This window comes from Lacerta agilis, chromosome 12, assembly GCF_009819535.1.
Source record: "Lacerta agilis isolate rLacAgi1 chromosome 12, rLacAgi1.pri, whole genome shotgun sequence".
Taxonomy (NCBI): domain Eukaryota; kingdom Metazoa; phylum Chordata; class Lepidosauria; order Squamata; family Lacertidae; genus Lacerta; species Lacerta agilis.
Window position 1 is genome coordinate 32,180,755 of NC_046323.1, and position 14,447 is coordinate 32,195,201.

The 14,447-nt window shown below is 40.3% G+C and overlaps 1 protein-coding gene across 2 annotated transcripts in view; it reads right to left on the minus strand.

The window, feature by feature from the left end:
• The window catches only part of ZNF804B (zinc finger protein 804B), a 201,723-nt gene that overhangs the window by 5,771 nt on the left and 181,505 nt on the right, over positions 1-14,447 (minus strand). For both annotated transcript variants that reach the window (XM_033165268.1, XM_033165269.1), the window contains exon 3: positions 495-625. In XM_033165268.1, coding sequence (XP_033021159.1) covers positions 495-625 — 131 coding nt within the window. The remainder of the gene's footprint in view (positions 1-494; positions 626-14,447) is intronic.

Sequence of the window (14,447 nt, forward strand, 5' to 3'; positions counted from 1 at the left end):
GAAGCTGTACGCCAGCTCCCTCGGCCAGTAAAGTGAAATGAGTGCCGCAACCCCAGAGTCGGACACGACTGGACCTAATGGTCAGGGGTCCCTTTACCTTTACCTTTACCAGTCTGAAAAGCATGGGGGGGAAACAGGTTTTTTTTTCCCCTGAGGAGGGGATAATTTTCTCCAACGCTTATGGTTTTGGACTGAAAATGTTTGCTCTTGAAAACTCAGCATAGCACTTTAAAAAAAAAAAAAAAGTCTGTTCTGATCAGATTAGAAAGAGGATAGAAACCCCAGCCTTCAAATGCCAAGGAATTAATGCAGGGCTTCCAATTTTATGGCAAGGATGTTTTGGCATCACTGATAATTTAAAAAGGGCTTGCAGAGCATGTGATGATTATCTGTGCATTATATAAAGCAGGAGTAAAGTTACCAAGATTTCTTCTGGGACTGCCGGGGGTGGGTGGGTATGAGATTAAAATGTAATACAAGTTCCAGATGCTTACCATTCTGACTGCTTCCGCAGCTCAGCCAGCTGATGGAGTCGCTTGAGTGCTTTTTCCTGTTTCTTCTCATCTTTCCAGGATTTTGAAGCCACGTTCCGTGCAAATTCCCTTTGTTTTAGCTCTTTCAGCCTCTGTGCAAGAGAAGCAAAAGAATAAAAGATGTTGCATCTCTTCATATCACGTTGATGCTTTTGTGTTTCTACACGTAACCAGACAAGATACAGGAGGCAAAGCTGATAAAATGCAATTATAATGTAATAAGTAATCCCCAGTGAGCAGAGGGGTTGCAGGGTACATTTATCCGTCAGCTTGACTCAAACTCACATCTCTGTCTAATGCACTTTATGGTAGGAGGGCTGCATCTCCAAACATGACCGTTACAACCAGATGCAACAGGAAAAACAACAACAACCCAGAAAGCACCACGAGCAGCTGTAGCATTAGGTTGTGTACCAGAGGTGCTATGCACCCTGAACTGGTTTTGTGGGGTCGCATTTGAAATTTCCCTTGCAGTCTGGCACCATGGGACCAGGAGCACTGCAGTTTTCAATTGCTCAAGGAACTTGGGAAGACATTGCTTAAGGCATTACTTATTAGAAGATGCAAACTATTTTCCAGTTGCATGCCAGGTCATCACTGATGGCATAGATACTAGCCAATAGGTATCAATTTTACTCACACAGGCATATGAAATAGCTCTTTTGTATTATCTTGGAGAAGTGGGGGGGGAGAGTCAATATTTGGTTTGAATTGTTTCCCCATAACCTAAACCATTACAGCATAAAGCTATTTGGCTCCAACAACAAACATGAATTTTTGGTACCATTGCTTCTCTCTCTAGCTCCTTGAAAGATTCCATCAACGCTGTCTCCGAAAAATTTTACGCCTCACTTGGGAAGACAGGCGAACTAATTTCAGTGTACTGAAAGAAGCAAAGATCACAAGTATCGAAGCAATGATTCTTCAACATCAACTTTGTTGGACTGGTCATGTTGTTCGGATGCCTGATTATCATCTACCAAAGCAAGTACTCTATTCCCAACTCAAGAATGGGAAGCAAAAAATAAAAAGAGGTTTAAAGACGCTCTTGAGGCAAATCTAAAAATATGTAACATAAGCACTGATAACAGGGAAACACTGGCCTGTGAGTGCTCCAACTGGAGAACAGCCTTTACCAAAGGTGTCATGGACTTTGAAGAAGCACAAACTTGGGGTGAAAAGGAGAAACGAGGCACATTTGGCAAACCCTCACTGTGATCAACTGCTGCCCGGAAACCTATGTCTCCACTGTGGAAGGATGTATGGATCCAGAATTGGCCTCCACAGTCATTTATGGACTCACTGTTAAGACCGTGTTCATGGAAAACAATCTTATTCGGCTGCGAGTGATTGCCAAAGAAGCAGCAACAGCAATTAAATAATTTCTACTCCCCCCCCCACTCCTACCCGGGTTTTAAATTATAAGAGTAGGATACTCTGCATATGGCTTATTTGGAAACAACCCATAAAGGCTTAAATAACATATATGCACATATTAAAGGACAGACATGTTTCCCTCCTAATATTGTCCATATGCATAGTTCTATTCCAATCAAGTATTTATGGATATCCCATGCTGTTTGTTTCAGGTATCTTATGGTTGATTCCATGCCTTGGCCAGCCATATTTTACTATGCAGTTGTCCATGAGAATTAGTTGACCTCAGATGTGCTTGCTTGAATGCAACCCATGAAATAAATTGTATTGTTCAAAATGTACCCAAATGGAGCTAGCTGAATAAATCTTCAAATCTTTCTCCAAACAACATCCACAAACAGCCCAGCTGAATGGGCACAAAAATATATACAATAGTAGCATTCGTATGGCTCACGCAAAAGATGCTAAGCTCACTAACAGGCGCTGTTGAACAGTATCGAAATAATTGTGCTCATCCATAAGGGCGCTCAACCAAGGTAGAGAGCTTGGGAATTAACACACATTTAAGTGTGCAATTACATTTTTTCATGCCATTAGGTACCTAACTGGCTGGCTAAACCTAGTCAAATGTGCCAAAGTATGATTTATTTTACAGAATTTGACTCCTTTGTTCTTTGGTTCCTATGAATAACAATTGCAAGACATTTGCAGCCTGATCGTACCAGCTATTGCACTGGCAAATCGGTGCATAGGATTAGATGGAAGGACTTCTGCACCAACACAACCTGCAGCATTACTTGGGTACCATAAGACCATCCAGGACATTGGCAAGCATAGGCACATATGACAATATCACATTGCTTGAATTAACTGCTATTTGTATGCAAAAACACAAGACTTGATAGGGAAGTTGAGTTGGCAGGCTGGGTAAGGGGAGGGGTGGGCATCACTGGGTCCCTGGCAAAGCCCACACCCCTATAGACATGCACATTTGCATCCTGGAAGTACACAGAGCTGATGCACACCCCTGTCTCATACTAAATCCACATCCAATAAACCTGGATCATTCCCAAGTTTCATAACATGTGATGTAGACTTTGCAGAGTTGAGCATTAGTTTTTTTTGTAGACTTTGCAGAGTTGAGCATTGGTTTTTTTATAGGCTTAAGCATGCTTAATCTACATTGGATTGTGGCCTTAGCTTTAGCCCAAGAGATCTTCTTGCCATTTCAAGTGTCAATGCAAGTGCAGAAAACATTGAAGTTCAGCAAAGTTTCCCCCTCTTCTGTGCAATGTCCCAGCTTTGAATGGGATAATATGGAGCTCCTACATAGACTGGAGAGCCAACATTTGGTTGGCCAGGTGCCACAAGCCATGCCTGCATCTGGCTGGCTGAAAACTAGCCAATTGGCAAGACCCAAATGTACTCCTGCTTCTGCATCATATTTTCCACTTCTTTTGACTGCTCTCAAATGTTTTAAGAGAAGGCTGTAGTCCTATGCATTCTTACTTACTAGATAGGAAGTCTACTAAATAAAGTTGCTTTACAGCTGAGTAAAAATGCATCACATTGGGCTGGAAGGATTTCGGGGAATTATTCAAACCTACAAAGTCCAGTTTTACATCTTATTTCAAAGATGGATGTACATTTTCCTGAGAAAGATGATGAAAATTAGACACAAAACACAATTTTAAAATAGTTTTAAGTTTTCCAAATTGACACAAACAATACATTAATATAGTAGAGCCAACCGCATGATTTGTAAAATGTCTTCAAAATCCCAACCATAAAATGAGTATGATAAAATTATTAAAAAGCATAATTGGAATGTATGTCTGAGGCATACAGCATTAGCCATTTAAGCAACTGGCAGAAAGAGCAGTAAGAGAATTTGCTTTCACCATGGTAACTGGCATTCTAAAAATAACTTTGAACGGCTATTAGTTTTCAGGATTAAACGTACGAGAAAGGCAACTTAAAAATTAACTGATGCATTTCAATTTGTTCTATGGAATCACGATTTAATAATATTGCTGTGAAACTTATTTTAAGTGGGTAGATGCAATGAGCTTTGTAGTAAATTTTGCACAGTAGCACCCACTTGTCTCCCACTGCTATTCAGGCTCTATCTGGTCATTCTCTGTCCCATGGCAAAGTTCCCTCTCTCTCCAATGGGACACTCTCCAGAGAAATCTAAGGGCTCATCACCTAATCAAAATAAATGGGACTCTGAAACCAGAAGCCTTTTTACTGGGCATCCTAGGCCAAGAAATCCCAAAATGTGATAGAACTGTATTTATGTATGCCACAACGGCAGCTAGAATTTTGATAGCTAAAAACTGGAAGACAGAGGAACTACCAACGATTGAAGAATGGCAGATGAAAATGATGGACTATATGGAACTTGCTGAGATGACCAGGAAGCTCCTTGACCAGAGGGTGGTGGTGACCGGTGCTAGTGTTAACTTTCATATACCAACTCCTTGTTTTATTTTGCGTATTTTATTTCTAAAGACTTTTATCACATCCTACTTTCTACTTAAGGAGTCCAAGAACTCAAAATACAGAAATAATATTTCAAAATAAAAACCATTTTAAACCCATCATTTTTTTAAACAACAACAACAACAGAGTAGTAATTCTAGTGCAGGCTAACAGGAGACAAAAAAAAAAAAATCAACACCCAATAGCCATTTCAAACAGCCGTGTCTCTGCCATGTATTACGGAATATTTAATTGCTACCAAGGCTTTGGGCTGTGTCCATTTGGTGAATAATAATAATTACAAAATGCTTAAAAAATTGCTCATTCAGTGATCTCTGGTGATAGCAGAAATCTCCAGCAAGAAGCTAGAGCTGTACTGGGAAAGGGTTCCAGATCACCTTTCAACTGGCACACAACTGGGTCTCCAGGGAAAAGTTTCAAGAAACCAGCTGATATGAAAATTACCTGCTGATGGTCATTCATACCTGCTACTATAGTTGTGTGCTTTTGGAAAATGCCTTGGTTTTAAATATGCTGTCCAGGATCTAATTAGGTCTTCAAATGGATTTCTAATCTTTTAATTGCTCCTTGGAAATTTGTGCGGAGGGTGCAGACTTTTCCCCCTTCCCTTTCTGAAACCTTGTATTTTGTTTAGACAGTATCTTATGTTCTTTTCTTCACGTGCACAACCTCCCTGCTAACCTCCCTGAATCTGAATTATTTACTGTTAAAAGGGAAAATGGTTGAGTTTAAATACCAAAGCAGAACTACAATCCCCTTAAAATATGCACCCGCACAGATTCAACATGCTGATAGTGACTTTGTATCTTTTTGGCTTAGGGGAGCCACAGTGATATGGAAGATTATGTTGAAAGCCAAGGAGAAATAGGGCAGCTGAATCCTCTTCAAGTTGCTCTTTCATTTCTGAAACAATATGTCATTGTTATTTTTGAGTATTACTGGGATAGCTCAGGTATAACTTTGTGCAGTGGGATGAACTATAGAAAACTGATACATTGAATGACAAACATTTCACAGCCTTTGATTAAACCACATCCTATTCGTTTCACTTGACTAGTAGATAAATACAGTTGCATATATATTGCTGTTCTGCATTCCTTTTCAGGCCAGTGTTGTGAATACTTTATTTTAAGGGCCTAATTGGCTTCTACCCCAAAGATAACATGCTGACTTCAATGACAAAGATCCCAATAAGGTAGGATTGTGTGTAATTACCACCTGTTTTGCTTCTGCTCATGGATTCAGCAGCTTATCTGCATGGAGTGTTGGCTGATACAGGAAAGTGAATTAAAACAATGGGTCAGATTCAGACCTGGCCTTGCTTTGAGCAGACCCAGGGAAATGAATAGGAAAAGTGAGCCATGACCAACCTAAGTCCCACTGGTTTAAATGGGTCTACTCTAAGCGTGTTTAAGTTTGGATCCGAAGCATTGTCAGAAAGTGAAGGGCAGATGCTTATGAGAAGTCTGGATTTTGTTGAAATGTATTCTGGGAAGTTATATGGAAGAAAAAAGCAGGCAAGAACAGTAGAATAGCCCTGTTTGATCAGACCAAAGGTCCATCAAGCCTTTTGGGGTCCTGCAGTTGCCTTCAGCTACTGAAAGCAAGCCACGAAGGCAGAATTTGCTCATTGCTTCTCCCCAGCATCTAATGTACAGAGGCATACTGCTTCTGAACATGGGCAATGACCATGTTTAGCTACATTCCACCCTCAGAAGATATCCCAATGATTATATAAGAAACCTCTCCAGTCAACCAACAGGGTGGTGCTGTTCCTTGTCCTCAAGTATTTGACTAAGCTTCTGCTATTGTATTGTCTTGCCTTGTTGCATATATTACGGAACTTCCTAGAAAGAACAGATCTATGCTGGAATCCTGTGCTGTTGGTTTTAACTCCTGCAACACAACTTTTAATGTGTGGAGCTAGCTTACAAAAAACCCTCAGTGGACTAGATACATAGAGGGCTATCTGTGCATGTGAAAATCACTGTATTCCAGCTGTATGATAAGAAGGCTCCAAGGGATGTTGCTATTGCAGAGAGCAGTGGTCCATAAAAAACAGATTGAATCAAAGTTGCAAATGTTAATTGAAAATGGAATGTGAATAAATTGATTTTTGCACATGTAAATTCTCTCACTTCCTTTAACAAGTCATGCGCTGTCAACCCCATGCAAGTAACTGCCACTAGGGCACTCGCACTTCTCTTGCCCATTGGCCACACTGCGTGAGACTGACGAGAGTTGGAATCTAACAACATCTCGAGGGTCACAGGCTCCTCATTCCTACAAGCAGTGGAGAGCACACTAGTCCCTTCCCGACTCCTAGCAGTAAAGCACACTTAATTGTGATTATAACTAATTATATTGTTTTCCTTACAAGCTGGGCTTGCTCCTCAAGTTCTTCTGCTGAGGTTCTTTCTGAGTGCTCCTACTTTGGATGCTGGCTGGCCACCTAAGGCTGCTTTGTAGTATTGCTCCATCTCTGAAATTCTTTCTCCAAACACATTTGTCAAGTGTCAACTTTACTACCATTTAGACATCCTACTGGTTTTTTTTAATTTTGGTTACTCAAGCCTTTGATACCATGTCATTTAAATCAAGAATTTTAATTAATGAGCTGCTGTTTTAACCACTGTTTTGTGAGCTGTGATTTAGTCTTTGTGGAGAAATTAGTTTTGATTAACATTATTACCCTTTTAAAAATATCACCAGCTGCCTTATAGTCTTTGAATATTAGGATATTTTTAAAGACAAATGTTTTTCTGTAATTGTATAGTGGTATGTTACTGTTCACCCCCCCCCCCAATGTTTGTCTCAACAGCCTTCCCAGCACTGTTATCAGGCCTATACACACCTCCCCTCGCATGCTGGTTTCAACACTGCAGTCCTGGTTAAATTAAACCATAGTTCCCTGTTGCATCTGAAACAGAATTGTCTTCTACTGGCTTTGCCCCTTCAACTGTGGTCTCTCAAAACTACCGTTCTGCACAACCAAACCACAGACCTCTGTTTTAATGTCACTTTACTGACATTAAATCATAGAGAACTGTAGTTTAATGTCAGTCTGCTAACTAGCATGAAAACACACTTTTCCATTTTGGAATTGTAGTTTAAAGAGACCATGGCCAAAGGCAGTGAGGAAGGAGAAGGGAAGTGGGTCTGGTCACATGCAGGCCCAACACTCACACCCAGCTTACAACCGTTTATGCAGCCAGGAACATTACATCACAAGGATAAATATATTGCGAAATGCTCATACAAAGCTGTTCAGTGCTGCTGTTCTTTGTCTGGGTCACTGGGGCCTTCCCGTGTCTAAGCAGTTGTGTGATTTGTTACCTGGTTCTCCTTTTCCCTGCTATGGCCCTGGAATTCATAGCCAACTGACCTCCGGAAAGCTGCCACACTGCAGTTCTTTAGAAGGGCTTTGGAGACCTATTTGTTTTTGGATGCCTATGCATGTGTAATATTTCCTTGTTATGGTGTTCTTTCCAGCTAATGGTTTTGTTGAAAATGTGTTTTATATTCTGAGCTGGATGTGTGCTTTTTAGCACCGCTGGGTTATTAATGTGGGTCTTTGTATAAATTGCATTAATTCTTCTTTTTAGAAATTATGATGATGGTTATTGAAGTTGTAATTTTAAATTGCTTTATGTCAGCCAGCTTGAGAGAGTTGAGTTTATTTAGGAAAACAGCTTATAAACATTTCAAAATAAATAAAAATGTTATTCTTTTGCATGTACTTCTACACCGGCATCTAATGTGATTCAATGACCCTTTCTTACAGATGTAAAATGAAATGGCTTTATCTTTCTGCTTCTTCTATTTTTTTGTTTGAATCTTGTTGCATTAACAATTTTTTTGAAAAAAATTAAAAGTGTAATTGAATATGACCCACCACTTAGACCAAAGTACTTGGAATTAATTCAGTTTAATTTCACTGAAATCACTCCACAGAACCAGTTACACAAAAGTGTCTGGCAATTAGTACACGTTCTCGGTCTTAACAAGTTTGTAGATCAGTTTGCTAATAACTTTTAAAGAGGGAGATTGGCTTTGAGAATTTGCAAATTGAACTTGGCAGTGACTTCATGTATCCTCATTGGGGTTAAGCTGGAGGATTCCTAATGTCTCATGGCTCAGGTGATGTCCAGTACACATGCTGGCACTGGAATTCACCCACCATCGGACTAGGGCAGTTTAACTAAAATTTATGTATTTTTTAAATAGCAGGAGCAAGAAGATCCTTCAGACATTATCATTTTATTTGAAGGACCATTGGTATCTGGCTTTAAACTGTGTAATCCTGTGAGTGTCTACTCAGAAGTCATCCCCATTGACTTTGATGAAACTTACTCGCAGGAAAGTGTGTTTAGGGTTACAGGCTAAGTAACTACTGAATAGTTCAATAAATACAGCCAGTTCCATGGTTTTGTTTTGTTTTGATATATCTGAGGTATGATAAAAAAGATGATTAATGTTTTTGACTAGTGTTGGGAATTAAGTAAAATAATCCTGTCATTCTACTATGACTCCCTTGATAGTACACAGATATGCACCATGCATTCAGTATTCCCCCCCCAAAAAAGCAACATACAAATATATGTGTGTTGTTAGGCTCAATTCCTTTTTGTAGAAGCATACCTTGAAGATTTGTTGCTCATTTTTCCACAAGCAGAAGGATCAGCAAGATTCTTAAACTCCATTGGACTCAATTATGCTGCTAAATTGTGCATATTAATCAGATAGATGATAGCAATCTATACTCAAAGTAGAGGGGAAACACATAAGCTGCTGTTGTAGATACATTCAGTAGGGCACAGAGTGGTTGTAAAGAGGAGGAAATAAATTAGATGATAGAATCATTCACTAGAGGAAGGCAAGCAGCTGCTTCAGAAGCATTTAAAGTTACAGGGGGGAAAACGAATCTACGTTAGGCTGGTGTTAATATTTGAATGGCAGAGCATTTGTGCCAGTGGAACCTTGGAGTGGAGCTCCAAAGAGGAATGGAGACACAACCTCAGATCCTTGGTTCAAAAGCAACATAAAGCTGTGGGGCTACCTTTGACACGGAAACTACAACTAATCCTGAATGCGTCAACCAGACTGGCGACTGGGAGCGGCCGCCGAGACCACATAACACTGATTCTGAAAGACCTACATTGGCTCCCAGTACATTTCCGAGCACAATTCAAAGTGTTGGTGCTGACCTTTAAAGCCCTAAATGGCCTTGGTCCAGTAGACCTGAAGGAACGTCTCCACCCCCATCGCTCCACCTGGACACTGAGGTCCAGCACCGGGGGCCTTCTGGAGGTTCCCTCACTGTGAGAAGCCAAGTTACAGGGAACCAGGCAAGTTACAGGGGGCCTTCTTGGTAGTGGCACCCTCCCTGTGGAACGCTCTACCATCAGATGTCAAAGAGATACCTGACGTTTAGAAGACATCTGAAGGCAGCCCTGTTTAGGGAAGCTTTTAATGATTTATGTTTTAATGTATTTTTAATCTCTGTTGGAAGCCACCCAGAGTGGCTGGGGAAACCCAGCCACATGGGCAGGATACAAATATACTGTTGTTGTTGTTGTTGTTTGTTGTTAGTGGGGCCAGGGTTAGTTTTAATGTCTGGACCTTAGTCCGTCCAGAAAATGTTGATTGCTTGTGGGATAAATATGAAAATTTATTAGAACAAAAAACAGTGGTGGCTCTCTCCACTTGAAGCAATATTGGTGAAAAAAATAAATATGAGAAACAACTGGGTAACTTATAAAGAAATATTATGAGAGGTAGATCAAGATTTAACATGAAGGCAGTATGAAGAAATAAGAGGACTAATAACTGATTGGCTGCAATATCATCAGCTTAATGAAGTATTTAGGCTGAATAAAAAGAAAGGTTTTTCACCTAAAACCTCCCAATTCGAAAAAGAATTGTTGGAAAATAAAAACAAATTAATTTCTAAAATGTATAAACTTCAATTGGATTGGCAAACAAAAGATGAACCAGTCAAATCAGTGATTATACACTGGGCGAGGGTTTTTGGTTATAATATTTAGTCAGCACCGTGGTATTACAAATCTGAAATTTACAGCATGTTATACTTTGAAAGAAATTTATATGAAAATGATGTACCATTGGTATTTAACTCAAATTAGCTAAAATATATAAATCACACTCTAATACAGTGGTACCTTGGGTTGCAGACACGATCCATTCTGGGGTGCCGTTTGCACCCCGAAAAGTCCGCATCCTGAGCGGCGATATTGCACTTCTGCGTATGCGAGAACTGCGCAGAATGCTTCTACAAATGCGCAGACCATGTGGAGCGCTTCTGCGTGTGCGGACACGGTGAAACCCGGAAGTAAACACTTCTGGGTTTGCCGCGTTCACAACCTTCAAAAACGCAACCCGCAGCAGATGCAACGAGAGGTATGACTGAATGTGCTGGAAATGTAAAGAGAAAGAGGGCACCTTTTGTCACATGTGGTGGTTATGCAAAGTGATAAAAGTTTTATGGGAAATGATATATAATGAGTTAAATAAATGTTGAAAATAACCTTTTCTAAGAAACCAGAAGCTTTCCTTTAAGGAATTTTGGGTGCGGAGATCCAAAAGAAATTGTTCATGCAACCACATCTGCCCGAATGTTGCTGGCCCAGAGATGGAAAGAAAATACAGTTCTGACTAAGGAGGAGTGGCAGTTAAAACTGAATTGCTGAATTGGCAAAATTTACAGGAAGAATCAGGAGCCAGGAATAATCGACCTTTAACAAAGAGTAGGGGAAGTATATAATGTATTTGAAAAACTATTGTAAACAATTACACTTATTAGTAGGATTGACAGAAGACTTATAGCAAAATCTGAACCATGGACTGATTAAGGATTTATAATAATTGGAGTTAGTGATAAGATGCAGAATGAAAATGTAAACATAAGGATCCACAAAAGGGGGGAGTCAAAGGGGATATGATATCTGTATTTTGTTTCTTTTTTGATGTTATGGTTTGTAGAATCGAAAATGCAATAATAATAATTTTTTTAAAGGAAGTGTTGATTGCTTGGGGCCAATAATCCAGGATCTAAACAACAGTTTGAAGCTTTTTTTGGGGGGGGGGGAGTTTGTGCTAACTGCGGTTTGTTGTTATATGTGAATTCACAGTCCATTGACAAACAATTGCTCCCATCTCAAATCTGTGGATACTTGTGAATTTATAGAACTGGATCCTAAGTGGATGGGGGTCAGCGGGTGGGGGAAGTAAACAAGCATCTCAAAAATCATAGCTGGTTGTACACCTGCAAGTTCAACCTTGGTGTAAATTCTTAACTATAGTTACACATGGCTTTGCATTATATTTGAACCTAGCCCAGTGTGTATATATGAGTTCAAAAGCTGCTGGCTGCTAGTAGGCACATTTGTGGCATGCTGTGGAGCATGGTATATATTAATGCAAGTAAGAACGTTGTAAGACCTTTGTGAGTTGGTTGCCACAATCCATACGACATGCATCTTGCTAGAAGTGGCTTGCCAGGTGGGGCAGAGCTACTACACTATCTTCCCTAGTAGTTTGGTCACTTTTGCTTGCTGAGACAAGGAGGGGAATGGTGCTGAGGAGTTTGGCATGGCTTGGCAGGAGTGCTAGATTGGCCAGGCCAATGTACTTGCATTGTGCCAGCCTCCCCACTGACTCTTCACCCCAAGGAAGCAAGAGCAAGCCACCTGCTGGGAAACTGGTAGAGTGGCAAGGATTTGCTTACAATCTTAATGCACTTCACCTCAAAATATTGTATGAGTTTCTAGGTGGGGAAAAAACAACCTAGATCAGTCAGAAGATTTTGGGCAGCTCCGGTGCCTTCAATCCCAAACATGAGACTGCCATTTCCATGTTATGAATCTCTGAAAAGGAAACCGTATGATACCCTGCAATGAACTGTCCATGGTGATCACATCCCCATGTCATCAGAGGCATTCTTTTAAAAGTGCCTGGGTGCACTGATCCTGACTAGGCTAGACTAGTGGACTTCAGCTAGCAGGAAGTGAGTGGCCAGCTTCTGGGTTGTGTTCTGGGAACCAATACTGGGTTGTGGCCCAATATAAGGTGGGTCGCAACCACAGCACCACCACCATACAAATATATGGTAAAAAGGGAAATGAAATGGGTCCTTAAGTGCATGTTTGTGTTGAAGGCGGGTCAAGAGTGCGGCAGAGCAGAAGCATCACTGCACATGATGAATATAGAACAGAACAGAAAACAATCCCTAGTTCCATGGGATTCAATGGACCTTACTCCCATGCATGTGTAAATAAAATATAGCCCTAAGGCTGCAATTCCACATTCGCCTACCTGGAACTAAGTCCCATTGAACTCCATGGGAGTTACTTCTGAGTAGACATATATAGGCCTGCATTGTTAAGATGTTTCTTTTGTATCAGTATCTACTTGCCTACAATGGATTTTTTTTAATCCTTCCATGATACATAAGAGATTTCATTATTCAAAACTGTGCACCCATAGAGAAAATTGGGAAAAAAAGATAAAAGCGCAATTATTAACACTGAACTTTTCCTCTGATACGCAAGGCTAGCTTGGGATTGTAGAATTCGATGATAGAATTCTGTAGTTCCTCATATAATGTAATACTTCAAATTGCTGTAAAGTCAGCGGATGACAATCAGCTATGAAATTAACTGTCCCCTGGGTTTTAAAGAGGGCTAAACTGCTAATTTACATGTTAATTAGCATTTGGTCTAAAAAAGTAGCGAATGTAATTCTACAGCATCTAACATTTAACAATGGAACTTATCTAGACATTGCATTTAACAGTAGCTTCCCACTTCTCGCTAGATATTTCTGAAGTTCTGATAATGAAAGCAATCTCATTATTCTAAACAACATGCAGTTTTCGGGGATGACGCCTGCTAATTTATTTGCATAATGAGAAAAGTAGCAAAGCAATCACACTGTATCAGGTGTGTTGGTTCTTAATAAGGCCCATCTAATGGCATAGATTTGTGGGTTTAAAATAAAGACTTGTATAAACTGACATTTAAAATGGGAATGTGCTGCCTCAAGTCATAACAAGTCACTAGACTGTGTTCAGTGGCATTTGATAATTCTATTTCTGCTATCCAAGCACTGATTTCATAAATGTGATTGCAGTAATGTGCAAGTTAAGTATCTTGGAAGAACTCTGCCATAAATTAATACTCCAGAAATGAACATGTTGCATTAGAAAAGCACATATAACATTGATTTCCATTTCCAGATGAAATTGGAGTAAGGAGCATAATATATAGAATTCATTTCAGAGATGTCATAGGGCTATTAGACCTTCTCATCACTGCACATTTTCAAAATGCAGAAAATGTTCACTGTGGTCTTTGGATGGGCCCCTTCCTGATGGCATCATGGCATACAAGTTTGGTTAGTTGGGGTCCAGGAGAGGGTCTTTTCAGCAGTTGCACCCACCTTACACCAGGGGCGGACTTTGGTCTTTCAAATTTCAACGGCGCCCTGTACAAGCCCAAATTTGGCATTCCCTTGCTTCTCACTTTCCATTCTGCACATGCAGTATACCATAGTTGAGGTGGCTTGCAGTGCCTCCCTTAGCTTAGCATCCAGTGTGAGGGAACCAGTCGTGCTGCCCTAAATCCATCTCTGCCCACATCTGCACTCCCAATGACAAGCAGGGAGATGAAGAACTGCCTGCTTGCCCAGACATTTACAGACCATTAACATCAATTTCTGTTGTTTTGGTTACTGTGGTCATTGCACAAATGTTTTTAGTCCCCCCCCCCCCCACCTCCATCCCTGCATGTTGCAAGCCGCTTTTAGTATTTTTAAAAGGGAAAGTGGTATGCCATTTAACAATAAACGAATAAAATAAAATGAATATATAAAATGCCACTAGGAACAATTTGATACCAATAATTGCCCCTTGTGGAAGGAGATGGTAGTCCATGTTGTGGCAACTTCCAAATTGGATTATTATTACAGTGCAGTCTATGTTGGGGTACCCTTGAAGGTGACCTTGAAACTTCA